The sequence below is a fragment of the Limanda limanda genome, chromosome 23 (assembly GCF_963576545.1).
Source record: "Limanda limanda chromosome 23, fLimLim1.1, whole genome shotgun sequence".
NCBI lineage: Eukaryota > Metazoa > Chordata > Actinopteri > Pleuronectiformes > Pleuronectidae > Limanda > Limanda limanda.
This window is the reverse complement of record NC_083658.1, coordinates 6,953,040-6,980,674: the sequence shown is the minus strand read 5'-3', so window position 1 is coordinate 6,980,674 and position 27,635 is coordinate 6,953,040. Positions and strand designations below refer to the sequence as shown.

General features: G+C 42.3%; 2 protein-coding genes and 1 pseudogene across 4 annotated transcripts; all 3 read right to left on the bottom strand.

The window, feature by feature from the left end:
• Window positions 1-2,797: 2,797 nt before the first annotated feature.
• Window positions 2,798-6,230, bottom strand: arl4ca (ADP-ribosylation factor-like 4Ca). The gene has a single exon (XM_061066849.1). The coding sequence runs from the start codon at window positions 5,849-5,851 to the stop codon at window positions 5,267-5,269; it is 585 nt and encodes a 194-aa protein (XP_060922832.1). The 5' UTR covers window positions 5,852-6,230; the 3' UTR covers window positions 2,798-5,266.
• Window positions 6,231-6,779: 549 nt separating this feature from the next.
• Window positions 6,780-14,327, bottom strand: LOC132996458 (protein NLRC3-like). 3 transcript variants are annotated; one of them, XM_061066738.1, is made up of 8 exons: window positions 13,987-14,327; window positions 13,238-13,375; window positions 12,653-12,867; window positions 10,578-12,438; window positions 10,047-10,220; window positions 9,410-9,583; window positions 8,864-9,037; window positions 6,780-8,195 (listed from the first exon to the last, which is right to left on the bottom strand). In XM_061066738.1, the coding sequence occupies exons 1-8, from the start codon at window positions 14,115-14,117 to the stop codon at window positions 8,174-8,176; spliced, it is 2,889 nt and encodes a 962-aa protein (XP_060922721.1). In that variant the 5' UTR covers window positions 14,118-14,327; the 3' UTR covers window positions 6,780-8,173. The 3 variants fall into 3 exon arrangements, with proteins under 3 accessions (XP_060922721.1, XP_060922722.1, XP_060922723.1); XM_061066739.1 differs by having other exon boundaries at window positions 10,578-12,435; XM_061066740.1 differs by lacking the exons at window positions 6,780-8,195; window positions 8,864-9,037; window positions 9,410-9,583; window positions 10,047-10,220 and having other exon boundaries at window positions 10,574-12,438.
• Window positions 14,328-15,982: 1,655 nt separating this feature from the next.
• Window positions 15,983-26,574, bottom strand: LOC132996459 (NLR family CARD domain-containing protein 3-like; annotated as a pseudogene).
• Window positions 26,575-27,635: the final 1,061 nt, after the last annotated feature.

The following is a 27,635-nucleotide window of genomic DNA, read 5'->3' as shown; positions in this document are numbered from 1 at the left end:
ATCTGTCCCCATGTCGCTCTGAATTTAAATCTACTCCTCACTTTTACACTTTTCCTGCGTCATACAAACCTTCGGCTTCAGTTGCCTAAATTAACCTTGTTTAAAAATCTAGACTTAAATTTGAGCCTCAAAATCTTAAAATCTTTCTTTTGTCCCTCGAATTAAGTTTTATTTTGTTTTGTCCGAGACCTCCATGCATCTTGACTGTTGTTCTTGTTCTTGCCTTGAAGGACTTCACTTTAGCCCTGAGTTTAAATTCCATATTCCACGTTTTAACCCTTAATTTGACACAGAATAACTCGTGGATGACTCTCATTTAGTTCCTCTTTCCCAGACTCCCGGCCTGTAATTAAAATGATAATGAGCCGCGTTTCAAAGAGGCCTCGGCTTTGACGTCAGCCGTGACTCTGGTTTCACCCCGACACACTTCTGGCAGGAGCAAACGCAGCCGGATTAGCCCCGGCCTGAACTGGCTCGCACTGGGAGGGATGATTCAGAAGCAACTGGAACAGCAGCACATCGGTGGAATTTGCATTTTAATGGGACGAGTTCATTTCCAAAGAGTTATTGATCCATTTCAAGCCAACGAATAGGAATGATGGTGTATTCAGAGAGGATTTAAAAAGTCAGAGAGCTGAACGAGGGACATTCTCTCAACCAACACTGTCTGATTTCTATAGCGATGCTTATCTCAGGTCTCACGTTGGGATGCTAGAGTTTAGCTGTACATCATAATAGTTTAGATTCAGACCAGAGTGCAGAGATAAAAACCTACGTATCTGACTTTCTAATATACATATATATATATAAGAAAAGAAACTGGAACTTTCATTCCTGAAAACTGATCTTTGTGGCTCAAATTTACATCCTTCCATTATCTATACTGCTGATCATTTAAGGGGCTTAGAGAGAGTTGGAGCCAATGCCAGCTGACATTGGGCGAGAGGCCATCACAGGAGAACACACTTAAGCTGCTTTAAGACATGCACTGAACTCCAGAGAACATCTGGAAATCCAAATGAGGATTCAAACCGAGCACCTTGCAGCTTAGAGGCAATAGTGCAAACATCAGAGACGCAAAGAACAAGAACCGAGTAAAACTGGGGACATTTAAATCAAAAGCAGAAAAATCAGAACCATCCGTTTGTGCCGTCGACTAAAATCTGCATCTGACATTGTGCTGTAAAATGTTCAAATAGAGATGTTTGGCTCCTGCAGTGCCCCTTCAAACGCCACCGGATGTTTTGAGCGCGTTAACGTTGGCATTCAAAGCTTCTGTACGCTCAGCAGAAAAGCGACACTCATCCTGGAAGGCGAGGGCGGACGTGTGAGGGATTATCACGCAGGAGAAACAGATCAAACGGAAGATCCCATTCGCAGCCACCCACAGAAACAGAGAAGTGGAAGGAGGAAGGAGAGGAAACAAAGGAAACAGCTGAAACATCTCCGCTCTGTCAGTGGTTTGAAAAGGAGAAGCCTGATCGACTGAGTACGGATATATTTGTCTTTACATATATGGATGTAAAGTACATCAATGAAAGGAAGAAACAAGGCTCTGGATTAGAATAAAGATTTAAAAATGCCTTCAAGATATAATAAGCAGCAATTCTTCCTAAAAAATGTAAAATGGAGTAGAGCTACTTTATATTTTTGTGTTCTTTTATATGCATTACATTTGAACATGTTTTTATTTCCATCTACATTGTATCTAAAGCACTTTAAGCTGCATTTTCTGTATGAAATGTGCTATACAAATAATGTTTATCATCATTATTATTATTATTATTACTGCTATGGTCCTTGTGGGTCTCGTTATTCAACCGCTTGTCAGATCCGATCAAAACTTAAAACATTTATTTCCGGGTACTATGACGTGCAAGACTTGAACCAGTGACCTTTCTGTCTGTAAACCAACTCCCTGCTCCGGCTTGGTTTGATAATTCACATAAATCAAAACGCAAGCACATTCTTCTTCTTCCAGACCTTGAAATCCCAGAGGAGAGATAGAAAATAAATAAAAAACGGTCTTATTTTCAGGAGCACATTGTGTGTAGAGTGCAATTACACTAAACTGTCCCAGTGGAACAAGTAAATAATCAGTGGTTACACTTTGACACGACATCAACTCCCCTCTCGTGATTCTATGTTGTTATACAAACCATAATAATACGGCTGTTTGGCTGTAAACAGCTATGGCACAAAGGTAAATTTGGCACAAGGAAAAAAAGAGTAAACAACCAGGAGGAAAACATGTGCTTTGGATTGTGGAGACAATTTTTAAGCCTCGATAAAACACTCGCGTGATTTTTCAAATATATTCATGAGATACATACTGTAAGTTGAAATCTGACCGTTGGAAAGACAATGGAGGAAGTGAATTCAATTAGTTAAATTTAATTTAATTTGTCGACCATAACAATTTGGGAGGGTTTTAACCTTTCCCCTTCCATTCCCCATGATGGAATTTCTTAAAATTTGGTACAAATGTTCACTTAAGATGAATTGGGTAGAATGTGATGGCCAAAGGTCAAAGGTCAAGGTGGCTTCACAAACTTTTTTTTTTTTTCCCGTGAACATGATATCTCAAGTCTCCCTTTACGGAATTTCGTCATATTAAGACCAGTCATCACTATGACTTAAAGATATACTGATTTGATCTCGGTGGTCAAAGGTTAATAAAAATGTAAATATATTGCTTGAGTTAGCAAATAAGCGAAGATAGTGGGTTTATACTGTGATAATATTCAGACCTGAATAAATCTTTGGAAACAAAATACAAACCAGACAACGAACAAGCTCAATTACAAAGAGTTTAATCCCAAAAATACTTTTTTTTCCTCCCCCTTTTGGCATGTCATACATTGTTTGGTCTTGCTGTATCTTGGCTGTAACACTACACTGTATAATTTACATTGTCTGAAATTGTGGCTGTCATGCAAAGTCGGATCACAGCTCGACTGATCACAGGAGACGGATTTGCCACGTCCACGTCGCATTTGTGCCCGCAAACATTACATAGTGACTGCAAAATAAAACCATTAATCACTGCCCCCTGGTGGCAAGTATAGGTATGATGTCGGAAATTTCGAGCAACATGCTGCAGTGTGTGGTTTAGAATTATTTGCGGACATAAAGCTGCAGCATTTGTCTTGTTTTCTGTTTTGTTTTGACATGAACGCATTAGATGAGTCCATTTGAGACATTCAACAATTCTTAAGACTATAGACCAACTTCTAATGTCAGTTGCTTCATACGAACTATTCTTCAAGCTGTCACTTACGCCTTAAACATCTACTTAAAATAGGGAGGGCTCAATGCTAACACTGTTGTGGTCAGGGGATAAATTTGATTCAAACATACACAAGGTTTCGGTTCATCATTTAACTGGAGGACAAGTTGAGGATAAAGTTTCATCCAATAAGAGAAAGGGTCATTGTGTAGAAGCAGCTGAACAGGTTCCAGCCTGTTGGTTGGTTTCACTACGTCGTCATTACTGGAAGACACTTTCCCCCCCGGTCGCCGTCATGTCACCGCCAGCAGGTCGACACAGGGCGGGGGTGCACGCACATAAACGTTCTCGACAACTCTGACAAACAGCTGATTCACAATTAAAATTATAAATATGTTTTTTCCAACAATCCTGACCTTTTAAGTTTATCTGAATTTATGTTTGAAATATTTTCCTTTTATGATGACGACTACGAAACGTGTTCTTTTTGTCATCAGGAAAAAAAGTATGAACATTTTGAGATGGCGGATGATATAAACAGTGAAATCAGACACTAGGGAAAAAGGAGAAGAAACTAGGACTGAAATAATCAGTTGATTAAACATTAATCTTAAGGATCTCCTGGTCAGAAGTGTATAGGGAATTCCACTTAAAGCAAACAAAGAGTAGTTACAGCCTCAACTTCAACATTCACGCTAGATTTAGATTTACTCTTCAAACTAAAGGATCTGTTCTATAAAACAAGACAAGCTATTGTTCACATGTTATCTTTGTTCTGGCCATGAAAGTGGTTTATGTGCAATTATTTGTCATCAAATTGCTGCCGTCGGAGATTATTTGTAGGACTTTCTGTAGCAAATATACCCCACTGGAAACTAGGAAATGGCAACTGCTTATTTTTCATGGAAGAAAAGCAGCATCACCACAGGAACAGCTGAACAATCTCACTGTAAATCAGGAGGAGAACCATGAGACGAGTGCAAAGAATCAGAGGAAGCAGAGATAAAATGGTCAATACAGTCCCAGGCAGACATCTGCTGTGTTGTGTAAAGACAGAATCAGCTGTTCACAGAGCTGAAGAGCTCAAGGAGGGGGGGGATCAAAGAGGGCCTCTCTGGGATAAGACACACAGCCTGGAAAGTCAGGGGTTGGTCACGGGGTAAGATTCAAACACTGCCATTTTGCTATTCACTTTCAAAAACAGCTTGCTTCCTGCAAAGAGATAATTGGTGTAATAAATGCTACAGTCTGATTCGTTCACTTCTGGATTTATATTTTCACCTCAAAGTGGCAGGGAGGGGCAATAAACTACCAAACCCTGGAGGATGGAGGAGACAGAGCAGTTTGTGTGTCTTCCCAGGGGAGTCGTCTTTGGCGTAACACCATCCCACGGCTCTGAACACCAGCCTGTGCACCAGTGCGTCCCTAATCCCATTTACAACACATCTGTGCACGGCTCACACCAGCACCACCAGCAGCAGCAACAGGGAGCCCTGCCAGTAGGTCTGCACTCTCTATACCACATCTCTGCTCTAGCAGGCCCCCTAATGAAGCAATCATATTAATATCCCCCATGTCAGGGACTTACCACAGTTCATAGACACACCACCTCCCTCTACAGGAGCTACGAACAGTCGTCAATCAAGGCAAACATCACTATCTTCCCATGGATTTGTTCTGATTATTTTGAGAGTTCACATCACAAGATCATCTACTTGTTTACTGCAAATAAAGTCAAAGAAATCAGGCGTTTTATCTGAGCTGCGTCCCTCTCTTACATTCCTATTGGAGCATATGAATGTGGATGAGTTTATACTGCGTGTGGCATCACTGTATATATATATTTTGCCATCATTCATGGAGACTTGCAATGTTTCTGCAAGTCATAACAATGATATTTATGCTTCATGGTGCTTGTTTATCTGCTACGTATTCTATCACTTTAAAAATATCATTAGAATCCATCCTAGAATATTTCTATAGATATGATTAATCTGGTTATTTTTTTGCCACCCAATCAATCATCCATAAGTGTCATCACGGCCTCTTCTTCTTCTGCTTCAGCGACTTCCTCCTCTTCACTATCATCTCATACAGTTTGTCCATGCCCTCGTCCAGACCCTCTCCTATGATGGCGCAGGCCGGCTGGACGTGGTACGGGGTGGAGGGGCTCAGCTCGCCCAGGGCCAGCTGCCTCTCGATCTCCCCGACATCCAGCGCCCGGGGCAGGTCCTGCTTGTTGGCGATGACCAGCAGCGGGGTCCCCTGGTTCTCCGAGAAGCGGGTGATCTTGTGCAGCTCGGTCCGGGCCTCCTCCAGCCTCTCGGCGTCCACGGAGTCCACCACGTACACGATGCCGTCCGTGCAGCGGCTGTAGGGCTTCCACAGGGGCCGCAGCTTCTCCTGGCCCCCGACGTCCCAGAAGTGGCAGCTGATGCCCCTGGAGGCCCCCGCGCCCCCCAGCCGGATCCGCTCCGTGTTGAAGCCGATGGTGGGCACCGTGTTCACGAACTCGTTGAATTTCAGCCGGTACAGCACGGTGGTTTTACCTGCGGAGTCCAGCCCCAGCATGACTATGTGCAGGGACTGGAATGCAGCCAGGTTGGAGAAACTATTCCCCATCTTGCAGGCTGGGGAAAGAGGAAGACCACCGCAGGAGAGGCTCAGACGTCCCCTGAGTGATGCATAGCGGGAGATTCCCCTGGTGATGAGTCAAATCACGTTGCCCGGCGGCACTCCGGCAGCCAGACGAGCCGCAGCATCCCTGGACTCTCACCCCAGCAGCAGCAGGCGTCCCCCGAACCAGCCGGATCCCCGCGGTGCAAGGGCACGTATCCAGTGCGCACCGCTCTCCAAATGCGTAAATTACGCACGGCGGAGTGTCACATCGTGTCCGTGGATGTGTTTGCGTCCAAGTGCGTAGCCGCTCTTGCAGTAAAATACACACACACAGACACACACACTCAGGTGATGGTGTGTGTGACCAGTGTGTGACGCGGGGACCAGCCTCTCGACGTTGTCATGTAAAGATGCATCAAGTTACGCATGGGAGTGACAAATGTGGGTTCCGGTTAAACAGGTCCCCCCCAAAAATAAAAGTCTCGTCCGTTTCAGACGAGACACCTTTGTTGCACAAGCCGATCGGTTGGTGGAGGCTCTTATTTTGAAAAGTATCCATTCGTGATGCCTGCAGTGTTTCCTCTGCGCACTGAGCAGCCTGAGCTGCAGAAAGCCTGACACCTACTGGTCAAATATGATAATAACTTGTCCCACTAAGGAAAATTACAATTTGAGATTAAAATAACAACACTGTATGTACCGCATATTTAGTATTATTCTCGAAATAAGATAAAAAATATAATTAGTGAATTTAGTGAAACAGAACACATCTTAATTAATAAAAAACTGGAACCTGTTCAAAGAATACTTATATAAATCAATAATTATATGTTGTACATGTACAATATGCATAAACATAGACCTGCAGTAATTTAACATTTATACCACTAGATGGCAGCAGTGCATTTTTATTTGCAAGGTAACAGTAAACTGAACAATAAAGCTGCAGTTTGAAAACACGTTTGCGCTGATGTTTTATTTTTAACAAATTTTCACTTGATCCCAGTCACAGGTCTCAGGTTGCACAGGTTGAGGCTGTAGGCAGCAGAGTCTGTGCTGAGTTAATGTTTGAATGTTTCCCTGGAGCTCTGCTCTCTGGGGCTGTGCTGAAGGATTGATGTCAGCAGTGTCAGGTTCAGGGCAGGAAAAGGAAAACATGAGAAACACTCAAAACAAACAGTAATGTTTTGTCTTTGCATAAAAACAATTTAATCGTATTTTCCTGTGTAAACTCACAACTTATCTGCGATTTCTAGAAGTTTGCATCCTAATAGAATTTCTGTGTTTCAATTCTACTCGCACACATTTGTTCATAGCTTGGAATACAAACATGCACTGGTGACTTTATCTGTAAGCATACAAGACATGAGAAGTAAAGTTTTCTTTGTCTAAAATCTTTCTTAACAAAGCTACAAATTGCTTAACAAAAGGAGAACATGACACTCCCTGCATCCGTCAGGCGGCGCTGAACCCAGCCTACTAATCATAATGGTCCACGCCATCAGGTGACCACACAGTAACAAAATAATACATTACATGTCTGGTAAATGATTCAGAAACAAATTACCTTCCACATTTCATAAAGGTGCAAAAAATGTATATCGAATTTTAATTTCTTGAAGATATTTGGTGAAGAATCTCATCCAAAAGTTACCACTTCGTAACACGAAAAAAGCACAACAGGTCTTATGACACAAATTGGACATCTTTCAATAAAGTGGGACTTCACCCTTAAAATAAACATTTCGTTGAGAAAAGTGTGCATAAAAAGGCAGAGAAATAAGATAAATACAAATATATATGACTATATTTATGTGCATTATTAAAATATTTGTTTAAAGTGCATTAAATACAAACCCAGATTTGGCAATATTTACATATTTACAAGGCATACGACTACAGCTACTAGTGATGAAGAACAGATGGGGTCTTTCTGGGTGGAGCTTTACAAGCGGTAAAGATCATGAATTGAGGAATAGGTCGAAAAAAATGTTGCAAATTCACTCAAATCAATTTAGAAGTGTTGATCTTCAGATGTGAGTCAAAGGACAGAGCAGCAGAGCAGATACACTGATGATGCTCTGTCACATCCACAGGAACACACAGGGAGGATGGTGGACCCCCTGTGTGGTTGATGACTCCCTGTCAGGCTGATGTCAGAGCAGCTCACCTCCTCTGGACCTCTGTCCCCCCCTCTGCCTCCCAGCAACAAGGCCCAGTCAGAGCCACTCTACACACAAGCTGCTGCTGCTGCTCCAGCCTCTGCGGATCATCAGGACACAGCTCAGCCTCTGTCCACACGCACTGTCCTCTTCACATTCACTTTCACAAAGACAGCGGCTGCCATCTGTTGAGAGAAGCAGACAACAGTGTTTAAAGAGACTCACTTCATCAGCTGTGACTCATTGACGCAGCACATCCAGAATAAAGAGCAGCAGGAACTTCAGTCCTGTTCAGAGGTGGAGCAGCTTCCTCTCTGCTTCATGTGCCCAAGTGGCGCAAGATTGACGTAATGGTTATAAATGACGAACGTTTGAATCCCAAGCTGTGGCCTCAATGACGAGCTTTAGTTTGACACACACTATCTGCACTGAATCTGAGGACACACTGTGGTGGAAACCTTTGACATCACTACTCAATAAAAACACATGGACGTATTTTCAGGAACCTGACTGAGTGCATTTGGTATCTTGTGACCAGATGAGCCTGGAGCAACTGGAAACAGAGATTGAGATGTACAGGGTTCGTTTAGTGGCGTTAGATCGACTTAACCAACCAGACATTGATTTTAAACTTCTCTTATCCTTCCCTTTAAGAAGAATGTGCACCAACAACTGGAAGAGTAACATTGGTCAGTAAGCGGAGCTTTTATACGGGTTGTTCTCCAACTTAACCTGGTGATTTACCACGATAAGTCAACATGCTTCATAGTACAGACCTTGGATCATAACTGTGATACTGATGGTGTTTAGCAAAATACAGATGAAAGCAGCGTGACTCCAACCATCTACTGACCTCAGAGTCTCCAGTCGACAGTCTGAACTCTGCTCCAGATCAAGCAACTCCTTCACTCCTGAGTCCTGGAGGTCGTTGTATCTCAGATCCAGTTTTCTCAGATGAAAGGGGTTTGACCTCAGAGCTGAAGTCAGAGAAGAACAGCTGACCTCTGACAGTCTGCAGCCATTCACCCTGAATAAAGAATCAAAATTACCTGTAAATTAAACTGAGTTCATGTGTGAAAAAAACAAACATATTCATGTCAGCAGAGACTCATAACATGGAAGATAAATATGAAATCAGACATGTTGGAATAAAAACAGTCCTGATTCAACAAAAATATATTATTTGGACCCTGTCCTGCAGATCAGTTTAGGAAATCCAGAACTAAACATAATGGATTTTAACAAGTAGCTGAATATCTTAAATGTCACAAATTAATGGATGAATGGATTCAAGTTATGTATGAAAAGGAATTACGTTAAATCAGTATTTAATTAGTTAATTGGGTATAAAGGCTGTATTATAGATATGAGATCTAGAAAAGTCAGCCAATGAACTGACTTCAGAGTCTCCAGTCGACAGGTTGGACTTTGTAGAAAACCACACAGCTCCTGCACTCCTGAGTCCTCCAGGTCATTGCCACTCAGATCCAGTTCTGTCAGATGAGAGGGGTTTGACCTCAGAGCTGAAGCCAGAGAAGAACAGCTGATCTCTGACAGACTGCAGTGACTCAGCCTGGACAAAGAAATGTGAATATTAGAATAGAATGTGTCCTCCTGTTACTGTAGATCGTCATCATGTCCACACAGACTCAACATGCTGCTGAACGGTTCGTGACCTGGAGATAAACATCAAATTAGACTTATCAGACTATAATTAAATTGATCCTTCTTCTGTCTTTGTTTAGACTGTTTAAAGTAGGGATGGTTCCTGACAGTCACTTCCTGTTTGTTTCTATACTGTCCAACGTGTTTCAATAAGAATGTGTCTTATTTTTGATAACCTGAGGAGGACGAGTGCTCGGCCTCAGTCCACATCTTATACAATGACACTTTATTAGTGATCAGGAGCAGGTGTATGCAGGTGAATGGCACCGGGCGGGTGAGGGACAGTGACAATCTACTTAAATGTAAATGAATAATGACGAAATAAGAAAGAAAGTTGGAACAGTGAACGTTCAAGGATTTAAGGATCTGACCTTAGAGTCTCCAGTCGACAGTTTGGACTCTCCAGTCCAGAACACAGCAGCTTCACTCCTGAATCCTGCAGGTCGTTTGTACTCAGATCCAGTTCTCTCAGATGTGAGGGGTTCATCTTCAGAGCTGAGGCCACGACTTCACAGTGAGTCTCTGAGAGTCGACAACAAGCCAGTCTGTAATTAATGAAAGTATCCAAACTGTTAGATTAAAATCTGAAAACACAACATTCGTACAACTCGTGATGATTTGACCCTAACCCTGGTAAATCCCCTTTTTGCCTCATGAACAGGCTAACACCTTTCCTTTAGACTAGCAGATGAACTCATTAGATCTGGGTGGTCATTTAAACCTGTTCTTTCTTCTTGAACATGATATCTCTAGTCTGTCTTTAGGGAATTTATTCACATTTCAACCAGTTGGAGTCAAAGATAAACTGATTAGATTTCAGTGGTCAAAAGGTTACATTGGCCTCATATTAGATATTTTGAAAAACGACTCATCTGCACTGATTGAATATGTTATTGACTCACAGTGCCTTCCTGTAGTTCCTCACAGCTGGGATCAGTCTTCGTCGACCCTGGTCTGATGTGTTGAACTTCTTCAGGTCCAACTCATACAGAACCTCATCTGACATCTGCAGCATGTAGGCCAGAGCTGAGCAGTGGATCTCAGAGAGTTTCTCCTTTGATATGTTGTCTGACGTCAGGAACTGTTGCATCTGCTGATGTACTGAGCGGTCGTTCATCTCAGTCAGACAGTGGAAGATGTTGATGCTTCTGTCAGGAGAAGTTTTATCATTCTTCATCTCCTTCAGGCTGTCGATGACTCTCTGGATGATGTTTGGATTGTTCTCTGTCCGACCCAGCAGGCCTCCTAAGACTCTCTGGTTGGACTCCAGACTGAGGCCGTGAAGGAAGCGGACAAACAGGTCCAGATGACCATTTTCACTGGTGAGGGATTTCTCCATGGTTCTCTTCAGGAGGTTAACCAGAGGGTGAGAGAAGTCAGTCGGTCGGAAAAACTTTGAAAGGTAACAGCGAAGACGGTTCAGCATTGAGTCCCGGGATTGTAAGTCTTCTCCAAGGAAGCTATCAATGACATCTGTGTTCATCTGGGTGTAACACTGGAACATGTAGACTGCAGCCAGAAACTCCTGAATGCTCAGATGAACAAAGCAGTAGACTGATTTGTGGAAGCTCACACTCTCTCTTCTGAAGATCTGAGTACAAACTCCTGAGTACACCGAGGCATCTGTGACATTAAGGCCACACCGCTCCAGGTCTTCTTGGTAGAACATGATCTTTCCTTCCTCAAGATGTTCAAATGCCAACCTCCCCAGCTTCAAAAGAATGTCCCTGTCAGCCTCTCTCAGCTGCTGTGGAGTCGTCTCGTGTCCCTCACCGTACTTGTTGTTCTTCCTCTTTATCTGAACCAGCAGGAAGTACGAGTACAGGTCAGTCAGGGTCTTGGGCAGCTCTCCTCTCTGGTCTGTGGTCAACATGTGCTCCAGAACTGAGGCACTGATCCAGCAGAAGACTGGGATTTGACACATGATGTGGAGGCTCCTGGACGCTTTGATGTGTGACATGATTCTGCTGCCAAGCTCTTCTTCATCGCTGAATCTCTTCTTGAAGTACTCTTCCTTCTGGGCGTCAGTGAAGCCTCGTACTTCTGTTAACCTGTCAACACATGTAGGAGGGATCAGATTGGCCGCCGCAGGTCTGGAGGTTATCCAGACGAGAGCCGAGGGAAGCAGATTCCCCCGGAAGAGGTTTGTCAGCAGCACATTGACTGATGAGCGCTTCCTGACATCAGAAACAGCCTTCCTGTCGTGGAAGTCCAGAGAAAGTCTGCTTTCATCCAGGCCGTCAAAGATGAACAAAGGTCTACAGACATGGAGCATCTTTGCCGTGAGCTTCTGTAAAGCTGGATGGAAAACACGGAGCAGCTTGAGAAGACTGTACTGCTCGTCTTTCACCAGGTTTAGCTCCCTGAACGAAAGCACAATCAGCAGACGGACCTCTTGGTTTTCTAAACCCTCTACCCAGTCCAGAGTGAACTTCTGCACCAAGAAGGTTTTTCCAATGCCAGCGACGCCATTGGTCAGGACGACTCTGATTCTGCTCTGCTGGTCAGCTAAGGCTTTAAAGATGTCGTGGCACTTGATGGGAGTGTCCTGGAGGCTCTTCATCTTGGACGCTGTCTCAAGCTGCCTCACCTCATGTTGAGTATTAACCTCTTCGCTCTGTCCCTCTGTGATGTAGAGTTCAGTGTAGATCCTGTTGAGGAGGGTTCTACTTCCTGTTTCATCAGTTCCTTCAGTCACATGTTCACATCTCTTCCTCAGACTGAGCTTATGTTCATCTAAAACCTCCTGCAGAGCATGATCTTCTGAAAGACAAGAAACAATGTCAGACTTAGGACAGAGAATCTGCTGATTGTTTTCATCAGATACAGAAAAACTACAGAAAATAAAAGGGTTTTAACTTTGTGGGTTTATAACGATTTTTAAATGTTGATGCTGTATGAAGTTACAAAATAAAACAACATGTGCTGTTGTCAGAAGTGAAGACATCAGCAGACACATGTAGAGTATTGCTCTGACCGGCTGTCTGAGCTCCAGCATCTGTTGTTGATCCTTGTCCACACTGGGGACAGGAGGAGTCTCCTGAAGAACCACACTGGTCCCAGTATGAGGTGATGCACTGTCTGCAGAACCAGTGTCCACAGCTGGTGGAGACTGGATCCTTTAGGACGTCCTGACACGAAGCACAGCAGGACGACTGCTCCTCCTCAGAAACATGAATCTTCGTTCTCTCTCTGTGAAGACATTTCCCAATAACTAAAACTGTCACAGTGACAGGTTGTCATTACTTCTGTCAATGAGGTTTTGTTTTCACCCCTGTATGTTTTTTTGTGTGTTGGTTGGTTTGTTTGTTCGCTAGTGGGATTATAACGATTACCAGTAAACTTGGTTGGACTATGTGGTCTGTGAACCAGTGTGAGACATTTGGTGCAGATCAAAAATAAATATCTGTATCTAGTGGATTTAAAAAAGGTTTCAATGAGGTCCGAGTTCTTCCTTCTTCTGAGGGATTAGTTACGAATTTCAATGAAGCTGTGTCCTAATGCAGGGGCCACATTAGTAGAAACTAAATCATCTTCAGATCAGTTCACAGTAGTTTCTTACTTTGAATGTGAGGGTCCAGGTTCACTACTGAGGTCTGGAGGACGACGTTTGGACATGTCACTCTTCATAGACACACAGCTGAACACTGTAGACTCTGCTCTGTCCTCCACTTCCTCCTCATAACCACTCATCTTCAGTCTGAGAGGAAAAACAAAGACACTGACTGCGAGCTCAAACACACACAATGAAGCAAGGTACGTAATACATTTTTTCATCAAACATAACAACCCTCCTACACCGTTTCCCTGTTGTCACGGTAACCTGAGACAATTGTAGGTTCAATGTGTTGGACTGTTCTTTTACTGACAGAAGTTCATCCTGAATCTTCGAGTAGAAAACTGACTCAAGAATCTCTAAGAGTCAAATTATATTAATGAATTATATCAATGTTGCTCAAACACCCACCAGCCTCAGACTTCACATGTCCTCCCTCTGCAGCTTGCAGATAAAACAGAGTCTGAACACTTTCACTTTCAATGTCTCCGCCTCCTTTCTGCATTTACTGGAAATCACATGACTCTGTGTGTGTGTGTGTAATCTGAAATCTAATCATTTTATCTCTAAATTCAAGTGTAAATCGGTTAGAATCTTAAGAAATTGTTGGCAACTTATTGGAATACAACAGAAAAACTAACTGGCCAATTGACCCACACGTCATTGGAGGGATTATTTACCCATCAAGCCTGGGGAGAGCCACTGAGAGAGAGTGGACAGTTTGGTGGTTCACAGGTTTGTAGCAAGTCTCTTACTTTGAATGTGAGGGTCCAGGTTCATTACTGAAGTCTGGAGGACGACGTTTGGACATGTCACTCTTCATGGACACACAGCTGAACACTGTAGACTCTGCTCTATCCTCCACTTCCTTCTCATAACCACTCATCTTCAGTCTGAGAAGATAAAAACAATGAACTCACAGGAATGAGGACAAACAAGTCACACACACACGACACGTATGATTCTGAAAACACTGTTTTGTTATTAAACACTTTGTGACGAAGATAAAAACAATGAACTCACAGGTATTAGAACAAACAAGTCTGACACACACACGCAACACACGACAAACGACACACACAGAAACACGTATGATTCTGAAAACACTGTTTTGTTATTAAACACTTTGTGACGAAGATAAAAAAGTGAAATTGTGAGTTAACTCTGTTGAAGGCACTTTGTTCCACACCTGCTGTTTACATCTGTCTCTGTTGATCCGATGGAAACTACGTGTGTCACCAGGCGTGAACTGACAAACTTAAAGCCGTGTGATCAGCAGATGGATGTTTACACCAGGCGTGAGAGTGTGTAAGTAAAACTTTCATAAAAGGTGTTTTAACAGTCACCTGCTCAATTTTCTTCCATCTGCTTATTCAAGTTAAAATTGAGTCCAACACTTCCTTGTTCTCATGCGCCATGTTGAGCCAGTTTGCACAACAATAAGAGAGTCCAGTTCATACACATAAAAATGCAATAGTTATAGTTCAACGTAGTCCATTTTTTGATGGGAGGGTTATGATGTAGATGATAAACTTACGATCATGTGTTCAGTTAATAATTGATGTAGTCTTATATTATCTCAGTACTGTGTGCAATTGTGAATAATCTGGCTAGGCTCCACAGGCTAGACACTCCCTTAACAGGTATTGGTCTGTTGTATGATTCTCGGAACACGGAAAAACCCTGCAACATTGCATCATAAATATAATACTGACATCTCACATGACATGGTTCCTGCAATGTAACAAAATGACATTTGACTAATACATGTAAACAATAAAGATGTGAAATGGCAATTTAGGGGTTCAGTGTCTTGCCTAAGGGCACTGCGGCATGCAGATGGAGAGGACTGAGGATCAAACCGCCGACTTTCTGTTTGGGGGACGACCGCTCGACCCCCTCAGCCACAGCCGCCCAATAAACAGAGTCAATACATCAAGGTAGCATGCTTCAGGCAGGGAAAAGCTAACTCACCACTTCACAGAGTTTTCATCCCAGAGGAACTTTGACCAGGGAGGAACGTGTGCGTCAGTCTAAAACAGCACTGACTCTGTCTCCGTTTTAAACTGAAAAATGAAGGTTGATGTTTTTGTGGTGTCGTGTGGCAGCTCCTCCTCCTGAGCTCCTCCCATTCACCTGAGGGAGTAGGTTCACCTGCAACAGGTGTGTCGTATTGTTTAATGACGTTGATGGTGCATCAGCGCCACCTAGTGTGATGGGGTTTTTTGGTCAGCAGAAATACATGAATACAAATAGAAAACCCTTCCACTTAAATCCTCTTTATTGATCCAGTTTCTTTTAAAAACTTTATCTTTCCCCTCCTCAATACTGAACACAGGTTCTTTAGGTTTAACACTTACACACGTCCTTCCCCTGAGCCACATTCACACAAATTAAGTTTGAACAAAGCACACTAAAGTTAAAACAATAAAAAAAAACTCACACTTCAATCAACTTTTAATCTCACTGATTTTAAAGTTGAGGAGGAAGCTGTAAACCTTTTCAAGTAAAAACATTATTCAAATTATGATTCTGAATATGAGCAGAATAAAATAAAGACAGAGTTGAAAGCTTTTTGTTAAAAAAAACAAACTCACATCTGGATCAGAGGCTGCGCTGAGTTAATGTTTGAATGTTTCCCTGGAGCTCTGCTCTCTGGGACTGTGGTGAAGGATGATGTCAGAAGTGTCATGTTCAGGGTGGGAAAAGAAAAACATGCGAAACACTACAAACAAACAGTAATGTCATGTCTTTGCATAAAAACAATTTAATCGTGTTTTCCTGTGTAAAATCACAACTGATCTGCGATTTCTAGAAGTTTGCATCCAGATAGAATTTCTGTGTTTCAATTCTACACGCACACATTTGTTCATAGCTTGGAATACAAAAATGCACTGGTGGCTTATCTGGAAGTATACAAAACATGAGAAGTAAAGTTTTATTTGTCTAAAATCTTTCCTAACAAAGCTACAAATTGCTTAGCATAAGGAGAACATGACACTCCCTGCATCCGTCAGGCGGCGCTGGACCCAGCCCGCTAATCATCATGGTCCACGCCATCAGATGACCACATAGTGACAAAGTAATACATTACATGTCTGGTAAATGATGATTCAGAAACAAATTACCTTACACATTTCATAAAGGTGCCAAAAATGTATATCAAATTCGAATTTCTTGAAAATATTTGGTGTAGAATCTTATCTAAATTTAAAAAATCACAACAGGTCTTATTATTAGAAAAATTGGACATCTTTCAATAAAGTGGCCTTTCACTCAGAATAAAGCAAAATTGGTTTAGAAAAGTGAGTGTAAAAAGCTGAGAAATAAGATACATTCAAATGCAATGAGAAAGGCCACTTTCATTCAACATCTTCATAAAGAGAGGAATTTCATACATTGACATTCTTTTAAATTGAGAGCAACTGTCAGAGATCATTCTCCTATGTGAGAATTTTGGTGCTGATTGGACAGATACTCTCAGTGGGCACCATCCAACATAAAATAAACTCAGTGGGCACAATAAGATTTCGTAGGTGGTGTCCAAATGCAAAAAATCAAGCCTAATTTAATTTTCAATCCAAAATGGCAGATTTCCTGTTGGGTGTGGCATAAAGTGATAATACTTTTTTGTGCATCTGGGCATGATACACATGGGTGGCAAATTACTTCTTTTCTTCCTCTACTCTAGGCGAAAGTAAAGGGGTAGGAAAACCCTCATCGAAAATTTAAGGGGCCATATCGAGCCATTTTTGGATGCATGTTCCTGAGGACAGTAAAATATGTAACTTTCCACCTGACTATATTTATGTCCATTATTAAAATATTTGTTCAAAGTGCATTAAATACAAAGCCACAATTGTGCAATATTTACATATTTACAAGGCATACGACTACACAAATTCACTCAAAACCAATTTAGAAGTGTTGATCTTCAGATGTGAGTCAAAGGACAGAGCAGCAGCAGAGCAGATACTGATGATGCTCTGTCAAATCCACAGGAACACACAGGGAGGATGGCGGACTCCCTGGCTGATGTCAGAGAAGCTCACCTCCTCTGGAGCTCTGTCTCAACTCTGCCTCCTACACACAAGCTGCTGCTGCTGTTGTTCCAGCCTCTGTGGATCATCAGGACACAGCTCAGCCTCTGTCCACACGCACTGTCCTCTTCACATTCACCTCTACAAAGATCGCGGCCGCCATCTGTCGAGAGAAGAAGACACAATTGTTTACAGAGACTCACTTTATCAGCTGTGAGTCAGAGATGCAGCAGCTTCCTCTCTGCTTCAAAAACTAAACCTGAAGTTAACCTGCTAACCACACATCCTGCTTCATAGTGCAGACCCTGGATCTTTACTGTGATACTGAGAGTGTTTGTTAAAATACTAATGAAAGCAGTGTGGACTGACTCCAACCATCTACTGACCTCACAGTCTCCAGTCGACAGTCTGAACTCTGCTCCAGATCAAGCAGCTCCTTCACTCCTGAGTCCTGCAGGTCATTGAAGCTCAGATCCAGTTCTCCCAGATGAGAGGGGTTTGACCTCAGAGCTGAGGCCAGAGGAGAACAGCTGACCTCTGACAGTCTGCAGCTATTCAACCTGAATAAAGCATAAAACTTAGCTGTAAATTAAACTGAGTTCATGTGTGAAAATAAGAAACCTAAAAATGTATTATTTGGACCCGGTCTCTGTCCTGCTGATCAGTTTAGGAAATCACAAACTAAACACAGATGTGTTTTAACAAGTAGCTAAATATCTAAAATGTCACAAATTAATTAATGAATGGTTTCAAGACTTCTACAAAAGTCTGTCAGTGAAGTTACGTCAGAGTCTTCAGTCGACAGGTTGGACTTTGTAGAGAACCACACAGCTCCTTCACTCCTGAGTCCTCCAGGTCGTTGCCACTCAGATCCAGTTCTGTCAGCTGAGAGGAGTTTGACCACAGAGCTGAAGCCAGAGAAGAACAGCTGATCTCTGACAGACTGCAGTGACTCAACCTGGATAGAGAAACATTAATATTTGAATGTGTCATCCTGTTATTGTGGATCGTCATCATGTCAGCACAGACTCTCAACTTGCTGCTGACCTGAAGATAAATACCAAATTAGACATGTCGGACTTTTATTTAATTTATCACCTTCTTCTCTCTTTGTTTGGTCCGTTTAAAGAAGGGATAGCTCCTGACAGTCATTTCCTGTTTGTTTCTATACTGTCCAATGTGTCTTATTTTTGAAACCCTGAGGAGGACGAGTGCTTGGCCTCAGTCCACATGTTATATACTGACACTTTCTTAGTGATCAGGAGCAGGTGTATGCAGGTGAATGGAGTTGGGCTGGTGAGGGTGGACGTAACTGACAGGCTGGGTGAGTGACAATGACTGAGGGACAGTGAGCAGAGCAGAACAGTGAAAATCTTATTAAATGTAAATCAATGATGACGAAACAAGAAAGAAAGTTGGAACGGTGAACATCGAGGATTTAAGGACCTGACCTTAGAGTCGCCAGTCGACAGTTTGGACTCTGCAGTCCAGAACACAGCAAATTCACTCCTGAATCCTGCAGGTCGTTTCTACTCAGATCAAGTTCTCTCAGATGTGAGGGGTTCGACTTCAGAGCTGAGGCCACGACTTCAAAGTGAGTCACTGAGAGTCGACAACCAGCGAGTCTGTAATAAACAAAAGTATCGAAACTGTTAGAATAAAATCTGAAAACACAACATTCGTACAACTCGTGATGATTTGACCCTCACCCTGGTAAATCCCCGTTTTGCCTCATGAACATGTTAACTTAAAAATAGCTTTCACTTAGACTAGCAGATGAACTCATTAGATCCAGGTGGTCAAAGGTCAAGGTCACAAAACATGTTTTGCCTCTTTAACATGATATCTCAAGTCTGTCTTTAGTGAAATGTACTCACATTTCGACCAGTTGGAGTAAAAGATAAACTGATTAGATTTCAGTGGTCAAAGGTTACAGTGACCTCATATTATTGTAAATGCAATATGTCAGGAACCTGAAGGCACTGACACTGCACTGGTTGGCGGAGGCGTACAAACACAGGGTGGTAATTCTAGTTTGACAAGATAGGAGAATCTTGTCAAACTAGAAAATATTTCCTGCTTCTTCAGTTTAAAAGGAAACTGGAGAAGAAGGAAATGATTATCATCCAAAACACTTTTTCAGTGGTTGTCTCCTAGCTGTTTGCTCGGAAACAGACTTTCCATGTGGAAGGGTTATGTATTATGTATCTGTGTATGTATACAGAGACACACAAACTATAGCCAGTAGCCACTTATCCAAGACACTTAATTTCAGTCTCCAATCAATCTAACTCTTTATCTTTGGGTTTGGGGAGGAAGCCATGCAGACACCACATCCAACACAGAAAGGCTGCACTAACAGTGTTGACCCCTGCAACATTATGCTGCCCAAAAAGAATGACATTGATTTAACGTGTTAATGTGTATTTGAAAAACGACTCATCTGCACTGCTTGAATATGTTATTGATCATCTCTGAACTCACAGTGCCTTCCTGTAGTTCCTCACAGCTGGGATCAGTCTCCTTCGACCCTGGTCTGATGTGTTGAACTTCTTCAGGTCCAACTCATCCAGAACCTCCTCTGACATCTGCAGCATGTAGGCCAGAGCTGAGCAGTGGATCTCAGAGAGTTTCTCCTTTGATATGTTGTCTGACGTCAGGAACCTTTGCATCTGCTGATGTACTGAGCGGTCGTTCATCTCAGTCAGACAGTGGAAGATGTTGATGCTTCTGTCAGGAGAAGTTTTATCATTCTTCATCTCCTTCAGGTTGTCGATGACTCTCTGGATGATGTTTGGATTGTTCTCTGTCCGACCCAGCAGGCCTCCTAAGACTCTCTGGTTGGACTCCAGACTGAGGCCGTGAAGGAAGCGGACAAACAGGTCCAGATGACCATTTTCACTGGTGAGGGATTTCTCCATGGTTCTCTTCAGGAGGTTAACCAGAGGGTGAGAGAAGTCAGTCGGTCGGAAAACTTTGAAAGGTAACAGCGAAGACGGTTCAGCATTGAGTCCCGGGATTGTAAGTCTTCTCCAAGGAAGCTGTCAATTACTTCTGTGTTCATCTGGGTGTAGCAGTGGAACATGTAGACTGCAGCCAGAAACTCCTGAACGCTCAGATGAACAAAGCAGTAGACTGATTTCTGGAAGATCACACACTCTCTTCTGAAGATCTCAGTACAAACTCATGAGTACACCGAGGCCTCTGTGACATTAAGACCACACCGCTCCAGGTCTTCTTTGTAGAACATGATGTTTCCTTTCTCAAGATGTTCAAACGCCAGCCTCCCCAGCTTCAGAAGAACGTCCCTGTCAGCCTCCGTCAGCTGCTGTGGAGTCGTCTCGTGTCCCTCACTGTACTTGTTTTTCTTCCTCTTTGTCTGAACCAGCAGGAAGTACGAGTACAGGTCAGTCAGGGTCTTGGGCAGCTCTCCTCTCTGGTCTGAGGTCAACATGTGCTCCAGAACTGAGGCACTGATCCAGCAGAAGACTGGGATTTCACACATGATGTGGAGGCTCCTGGACACCTTGATGTGTGAGATGATTCTGCTGCCCAGCTCTTCATCGCTGAATCTCTTCTTGAAGTACTCTTCCTTCTGGGGGTCAGTGAAGCCTCGTACTTCTGTTACCCTGTCAACACATGTAGGAGGGATCAGATTGGCCGCCGCAGGTCGGCAGGTTATCCAGACGAGAGCCGAGGGAAGCAGATTCCCCCGGATGAGGTTTGTCAGCAGCACGTTGACTGATGACCTCTGTGTGACATCAGACACAAGCTCCCTGTGGTTGAAGTCCAGAGAAGGTCTGCTTTCATCCAGGCCGTCAAAGATTAACAAAGGTTTACAGACAGCGAGCGTCTCTGCCGTGAGCTTCTGTAATGTAGGATGGAAAACACGGAGCAGCGTGAGAAGACTGTACTGCTGGTGTTTCACCAGGTTCAGCTCCCTGAACGAAAGCACAATCAGCAGACGGACATCTTGGTTTTCTAAACCCTCTGCCCAGTCCAGAGTGAACTTCTGCACCAAGAAAGTTTTTCCAACGCCAGCGACACCGTTGGTCAGGACGACTCTGATGCTGCTCTGCTGGTCAGTGGAGGCTTTAAAGATGTCGTGGCACTTGATGGGAGTGTCGTGGAGGCTCTTCATCTTGGAAGCCGTCTCAAGCTGCCTCACCTCATGTTGAGTATTAACCTCTTCACTCTGTCCCTCTGTGATGTAGAGCTCAGTGTAGATCCTGTTGAGGAGGGTTCTACTTCCTCTTTCATCAGTTCCTTCAGTCACATGTTCACATCTCCTCCTCAGACTGAGCCTATGTTCATCTAAAACTTCCTGCAGAGCACTTTCTGCTGAAAGACAAGAAACAATGTCAGACTTAGGACAGAGAATCTGAGAATCTGCTGATTGTTTTCATCAGATACAGAAAAACTACAGAAAATAAGTTTTTAACTTTGTGGTTTTATAACAATGTTAAATGTTGATGCTGTATGAAGGAACACAATAAAACAACATGTCAAGGTCAAGGTCAAGGTGCTGTTGTCAGAAGTAAAGACATCAGCAGACACATGTACAGTGCTGCTCTGACCGGCTGTCTGACCTCCAGCTCCTGTTCTGGATCTTTGTCCACACTGGGGACAGGAGGAGTCTCCTGAAGAACCAGACTGGTCCCAGTATGAGGTGATGCACTGTCTGCAGAACCAGTGTCCACTGCTGGTGGAGACTTGATCCTTCAGGACGTCCTGACACGAAGCACAGCAAGACGACTGCTCCTCAGACGCACGACTCCTCTTTCTCTCTCTGTGAAGACATTTCCCAATAACTAAAATGTCACAGTGACAGGTTGTCATTACTTCTGTCAAGGAGGTTTTGTTTTCAACCACGTATGTTTAATAACCAGTAAACTTGGTGGACGATGTGGTCTATGAACCAGATCAGGGGGAGGGGAGTTTTTTTTTTATTTAGTTTTCATGAGATTGTGAAATTTGGTGCAGATCAAAAATAAAAACCTGTATCTAGTGAATCTACAAATGGTTTCAGTGAGGTCCGGCCTCTTCCCTCTTGTGAGGGATTAGTTACCAATTTCAATGAAGCTGTGTCCTAATGCAGGGGCCACACTAGTGGAAACTAAATCCTCTTCAGATCAGTTCACAGTAGAAACCGTCTCTTACTTTGTGTGTGAGGGTCCAGGTTCATTACTGAAGTCTGGAGGACGATGCATGGACCAGTCACTCTTCAGAGACACACAGCTGGACACTGGAGACTCTGCTCTGTCCTCCACTCCCTCTTCATAACCACTCCTCTTCAGTCTGAGAGGACAAACACAGACACTGACTGTGAGCTCAAACACACACAATGAAGCAAGGTACGTAAATACATGTTTTCATCAAATATAACAACCCTCCTCAAGTCTCAGGTTACTGTTGTCAAGGTAACCTGAGACAGGTTTAATGTGTTGGACTGACAGAAGTTCATCCTGAATCCATTAGTAGAAAACTGACTCAAGAGTCTGAGAGTAAAATTATATTAATGAATTATAGCAATGTTGCTCAAACACTCACCAACCTCAGACTTCACATTTCCTCCCTCTGCACCTTACAGGTAAATCAGAGTCTGAACACTTTTCCCTTTCAATGTCTCCGCCCCCTGTCTGCATTTACTGAAAATCACATGACTGTGTGTGTGTGTGTGTGTGTGTTTTAAAATTAAAACTGCTGTTTGTAACTTAAATAATGTAACTTTTTACAGACAATAATGATAAAAAAATATATAAAAATAAAGTTTATCTTCATTTTTATAGATAAAAGAACCAGCTTATCCACTGGAAGTGGAACTAACAGGTGACCGTGTTTTACTAAACATCTGGTCTGTAGTTATTGATTTATTTTTCTTCTGATCAACTAATGATTATTCATTTTTATTCAATTTCCATTCTTCGATCTCTGAAATCGAATCATTTAATCTCTAAATTCAAGTGAAAACTGGTTAGATCTTAAGAAATTGTTGGCAGCTTATTGGAGTTCAACAGAAAAACTAGCTGGCCATTGACCCACAAGTCTTTGGAGGGATAATTTACCCGTCAAGCCTGGGGAGAGCCACTGAGAGAAAGTGGACAGTTTGGTGGTTCAGTGGTTTGTAGCAAGTCTTACTTTGAATGTGAGGGTCCAGGTTCATTACTGAAGTCAGGAGGACGATGCATGGACCAGTCACTCTTCAGAGACACACAGCTCAACACTGCAGACTCTGCTCTGTCCTCCACCTCCTCTTCATAACCACTCATCTTCAGTCTGATGTCGCAGGAATGAGGCCAAACAAGTCTGACACACACACACGACAAAGGACACACACACAAACACGTATGATTAAAAAAACACAGTTTTGTTATTAAACACTTTGTGATGAAGACAAAAAGTGAAATTGTGAGTTTACTCTGTTGAAGGCACTTTGTTCCACACCTGCTGTTAACATCTGTCTCTGGTGATCCGATGGAAACTACGTGTGTCCCCAGGCGTGAACTGACAAACTTAAAGCCGTGTGATCAGCAGACAGATGTTAACACCAGGTGTGAGAGTGTATAAGTAAAACTTTCATAAAAGGTGTGTTAACACTCACCTGCTCACTTTTCTTCCATCTGCTTATCCAAGTTAAAATTGAGTCCAACACTTCCTTGTTCTCATTCTCCTTCTCCGTGTTGAGCCAGTTCACACTTGAAAACAATAAGTTCAAAGTTCAGTTCTTACACATAAAAAAAATGCAATAGTTATAGTTCAACATAGTCCATTTTTTTATTGGGAGGGTTATGATGTAGATGATAAACTTACGATCATGTGTTCAGTTAATAATTGATGGTGTTTTATCTTATCTCAATACTGTGTGCAATTGTGAATAATCTGGCTGGGCTCCATTAAAAACCTGACCTGTATAAGCACATACAGACACTCCCTTAACAACCATTGGTCTGTTGTATGATTCTCTTACACGGAAATACCCTGCAACATTGCATTATAAATACAATACAGATATTTCACATGAAAAAAAAACAAATGTACATTTTTAAGTCCCCAGATGCAACTGCAGATGTGACAATGATTGCAATGTGACAATGTCATTACACTAATACATATAAACAATAAAAGATGTTAAATGGCAATTTAGGGGTTGAGTGTCTTGCCCAAGGGCACTGCGGCATGCAGATGGCGAGGACTGAGGATCAAACCGCCAACTTTCTGTTTGGGGGACGACCGCTCGACCCCCTCAGCCACAGCCGCCCAATAAACATAGTCAATACATCAAGGTAGCAGTCTTCAGGCTAACACTAACAGGGAAAAAGCTAACTCACCACTTCACAGAGTTTTCATCCCAGAGGAACTTTGACCAGGGAGGAACATGTGCGTCAGTCTAAAACAGCACTGACTCTGTCTCCGTTGTAGACTGAAAAATGAAGGTTGATGTTTTTAGTGGTGTCGTGTAGCAGCTCCTCCTCCTGAGCTCTTCCATTCACCTGAGGGAGGAGCTACACACTTTGTGACGAAGATAAAAACAATGTACTCACAGGTATTAGAACAAACAAGTCTGACACACACACGCAACACACGACAAACACAGAAACACGTATGATTCTGAAAACACTATTTTGTTATTAAACACTTTGTGACGAAGATAAAAAAGTGAAATTGTCAGTTAACTCTGTTGAAGGCACTTTGTTCCACACCTGCTGTGTATATCTGTCTCTGGTGATCCGATGGAAACTACGTCTGTCAACAGACGTGAACTGACAAACTTAAAGCCGTGTGATCAGCAGACGGATGTTAACACCAGGCGTGAGAGTGTGTAGGTAAAACTTTCATAAAAGGTTTGTTAACACTCACCTGTTCACTTTTCTTCCATCTGCTTATCCAAGTTAAAATTGAGTCCAACACTTCCTTGTTCTCATGCTCCTTCTCCGTGTTGAGCCAGTTCACACTTGAAAACAATAAGTTCAGAGTTCAGTTCATACACATAAAAATGGAACAGTTATAGTTCAACATAGTGCATTTTTTATTGGAAGGGTTATGATGTAGATGATAAACTTACGATCATGTGTTTAGTTAATAATTGATGGTGTATTATCTCATCTCAATATTGTGGGCAACTGTGAATACTCCATTAAAAACCTGACCTGTGTAAGCAGACACTCCATAAACAATCATTGGAAATGTCCTGTGGTGTGACGGCCCGTCACACCACAGGACATTTCCAATGATTGTTTATGGAAAACACAGGACATTTTCATCCTTGTGGCCATTTTGAGTCATTGCTATACAAGACTGACCTTAGCTATTATGCCAACTGAATAATAACACCGTTTAACCTTAATGTTTAATTAAATTTTTACACATTTTTTTTTACACATTATTTTTTACACATTTTTAACTACAGCCGTCACACTCCAGGACTCACAAAAAATGACACATTCATTGTCTGACAGAAAGAGTGAAATTTATGAAATTAATCAGAGGTTAACAGTCACCTTTCAACATACACAGTACATTCCAACATCTGGGGGGCTTCCTGGTAGTGGGATAAACTAAGGGCCCCTATAGTTGTCCATGTAACTGCAGTTTCAAAAATCTGATTTTTCATGTCACGCCACAGGACAGCATTTGTGTTACAAAAGTTATTTTGCTGTAAATACTAATATACTAGTTTTGTGCATATTAAAACCTAATATTCATAAAGTCATTATATACAATATTATGCCAAGGCAGTTATTACCTGCTCCAGATATTTCTGGTTTATTTTGTTAATATGTAAGTTTAATGCTTCACCTATGTTACGGTCACACCGCAGGACATTTTGCGTATTCACCTTAAAATATAATCAAAACATAACAGACATTTCATACAAAATCATAAGTTTAAAACAAAGTACCATAATATGCATAAAATCCATGTGTTGTTTAAGTGGTTAAATGCATCTAAATAAACATTCACACTTAATTACTGAAAAATCATGCGTCATGTCATCCACCCTAATACATGTAAACAATTAAAGATGTGAAATGGCAATTTAGGGGTTCAGTGTCTTGTCCAAGGGCACTGCGGCATGCAGATGGACAGGACTGTGGAGCAAACCGCCGACCTTCTGTTTGGGGGACGACCGCTTGACCCCCTCAGCCACAGCCGCCCAATAAACAGAGTCAATACATCAAGGTAGCAGGCTTCAGGCTAACGCTAACAGGAAAAAGCTAACTCACCACTTCACAGAGTTTTCATCCCAGAGGAACTTTGACCAGGGAGGAACGTGTGCGTCAGTCTAAAACAGCACTGACTCTGTCTCCGTTTTAAACTGAAAAATGAAGGTTGGTGTTTTTTGTGTTGTCGTGTAGCAGCTCCTCCTCCTGAGCTCCTCCCATTCACCTGAGGGAGTAGGTTCAATGCAACAGGTGTGTCGTATTGTTTAATGACGTTGAAGGTGCATCAGCGCCACCTAGTGTGCTGGAGTTTTTTGGTCAGCAGAAATACATGAATACAAATAGAAAACCCTTCCACTTAAATCCTCTTTATTGATCCAGTTACTTTTAAAAACTTTATCTTTCCCCTCCTCAATACTGAACACAGATTCTTTAGGTTTAACACTTACACACGTCCTTCCCCTGAGCCACATTCACACAAATTAAGTTTGAACAAAGCACACTAAAGTTACAACAATAAAAAAAACCCTCACACTTCAAACAACTTTTAATCTCACTGATTTTGAAGTTGAGGAGGAAGCTGTAAACCTTTTCAAGTAAAAACATTATTTAAATTATGATTCTGAATATGAGCAGAATAAAATAAAGGCAGAGTTGAAAGCTTTTTGTTAAAAAAAACAACAACAACGTTTTAAATAGGGATTGAAAAGCAGGATCAAATGTATGAAGTCTGGGGGACTGGGAACGACCAGAGGACGACTGTAGCTGTAGTTAGATGGAGCCCAGGCTCATCCGAACACTACATGGCAAAAGCTGACAAAACAATACAAACTTTTTAAGTTCCATAGTAACATTTTTTTGGTAATTTTATCTATACTCCATTCCAGCATCTTTGTAGCTCCAAGCATGGATTACTGAGTTTGTGACTCCTGCAACCTCCCAGCGAACTGGCACCGAGCTCCAATTAGCCACAAATTGTAAAACAGCCCCCGTGTGGCTAAACAGGGCTTTTAAAGGAAAGTAGCAGAATTAGAATTAGTTGTAAATAAATGAGGAAAAGGGGAAAAAATGCACACAAGCGACAACAAATGCTGAGTCATCAAGACCTCACTAATTGCTCTCTCTGTCCTCCTCCCACATTGATTCCCCCTTTTAATGAGTGTGTGTGTGTGTGTGTGTGTGTTTGAGATCAATTGAACAAAT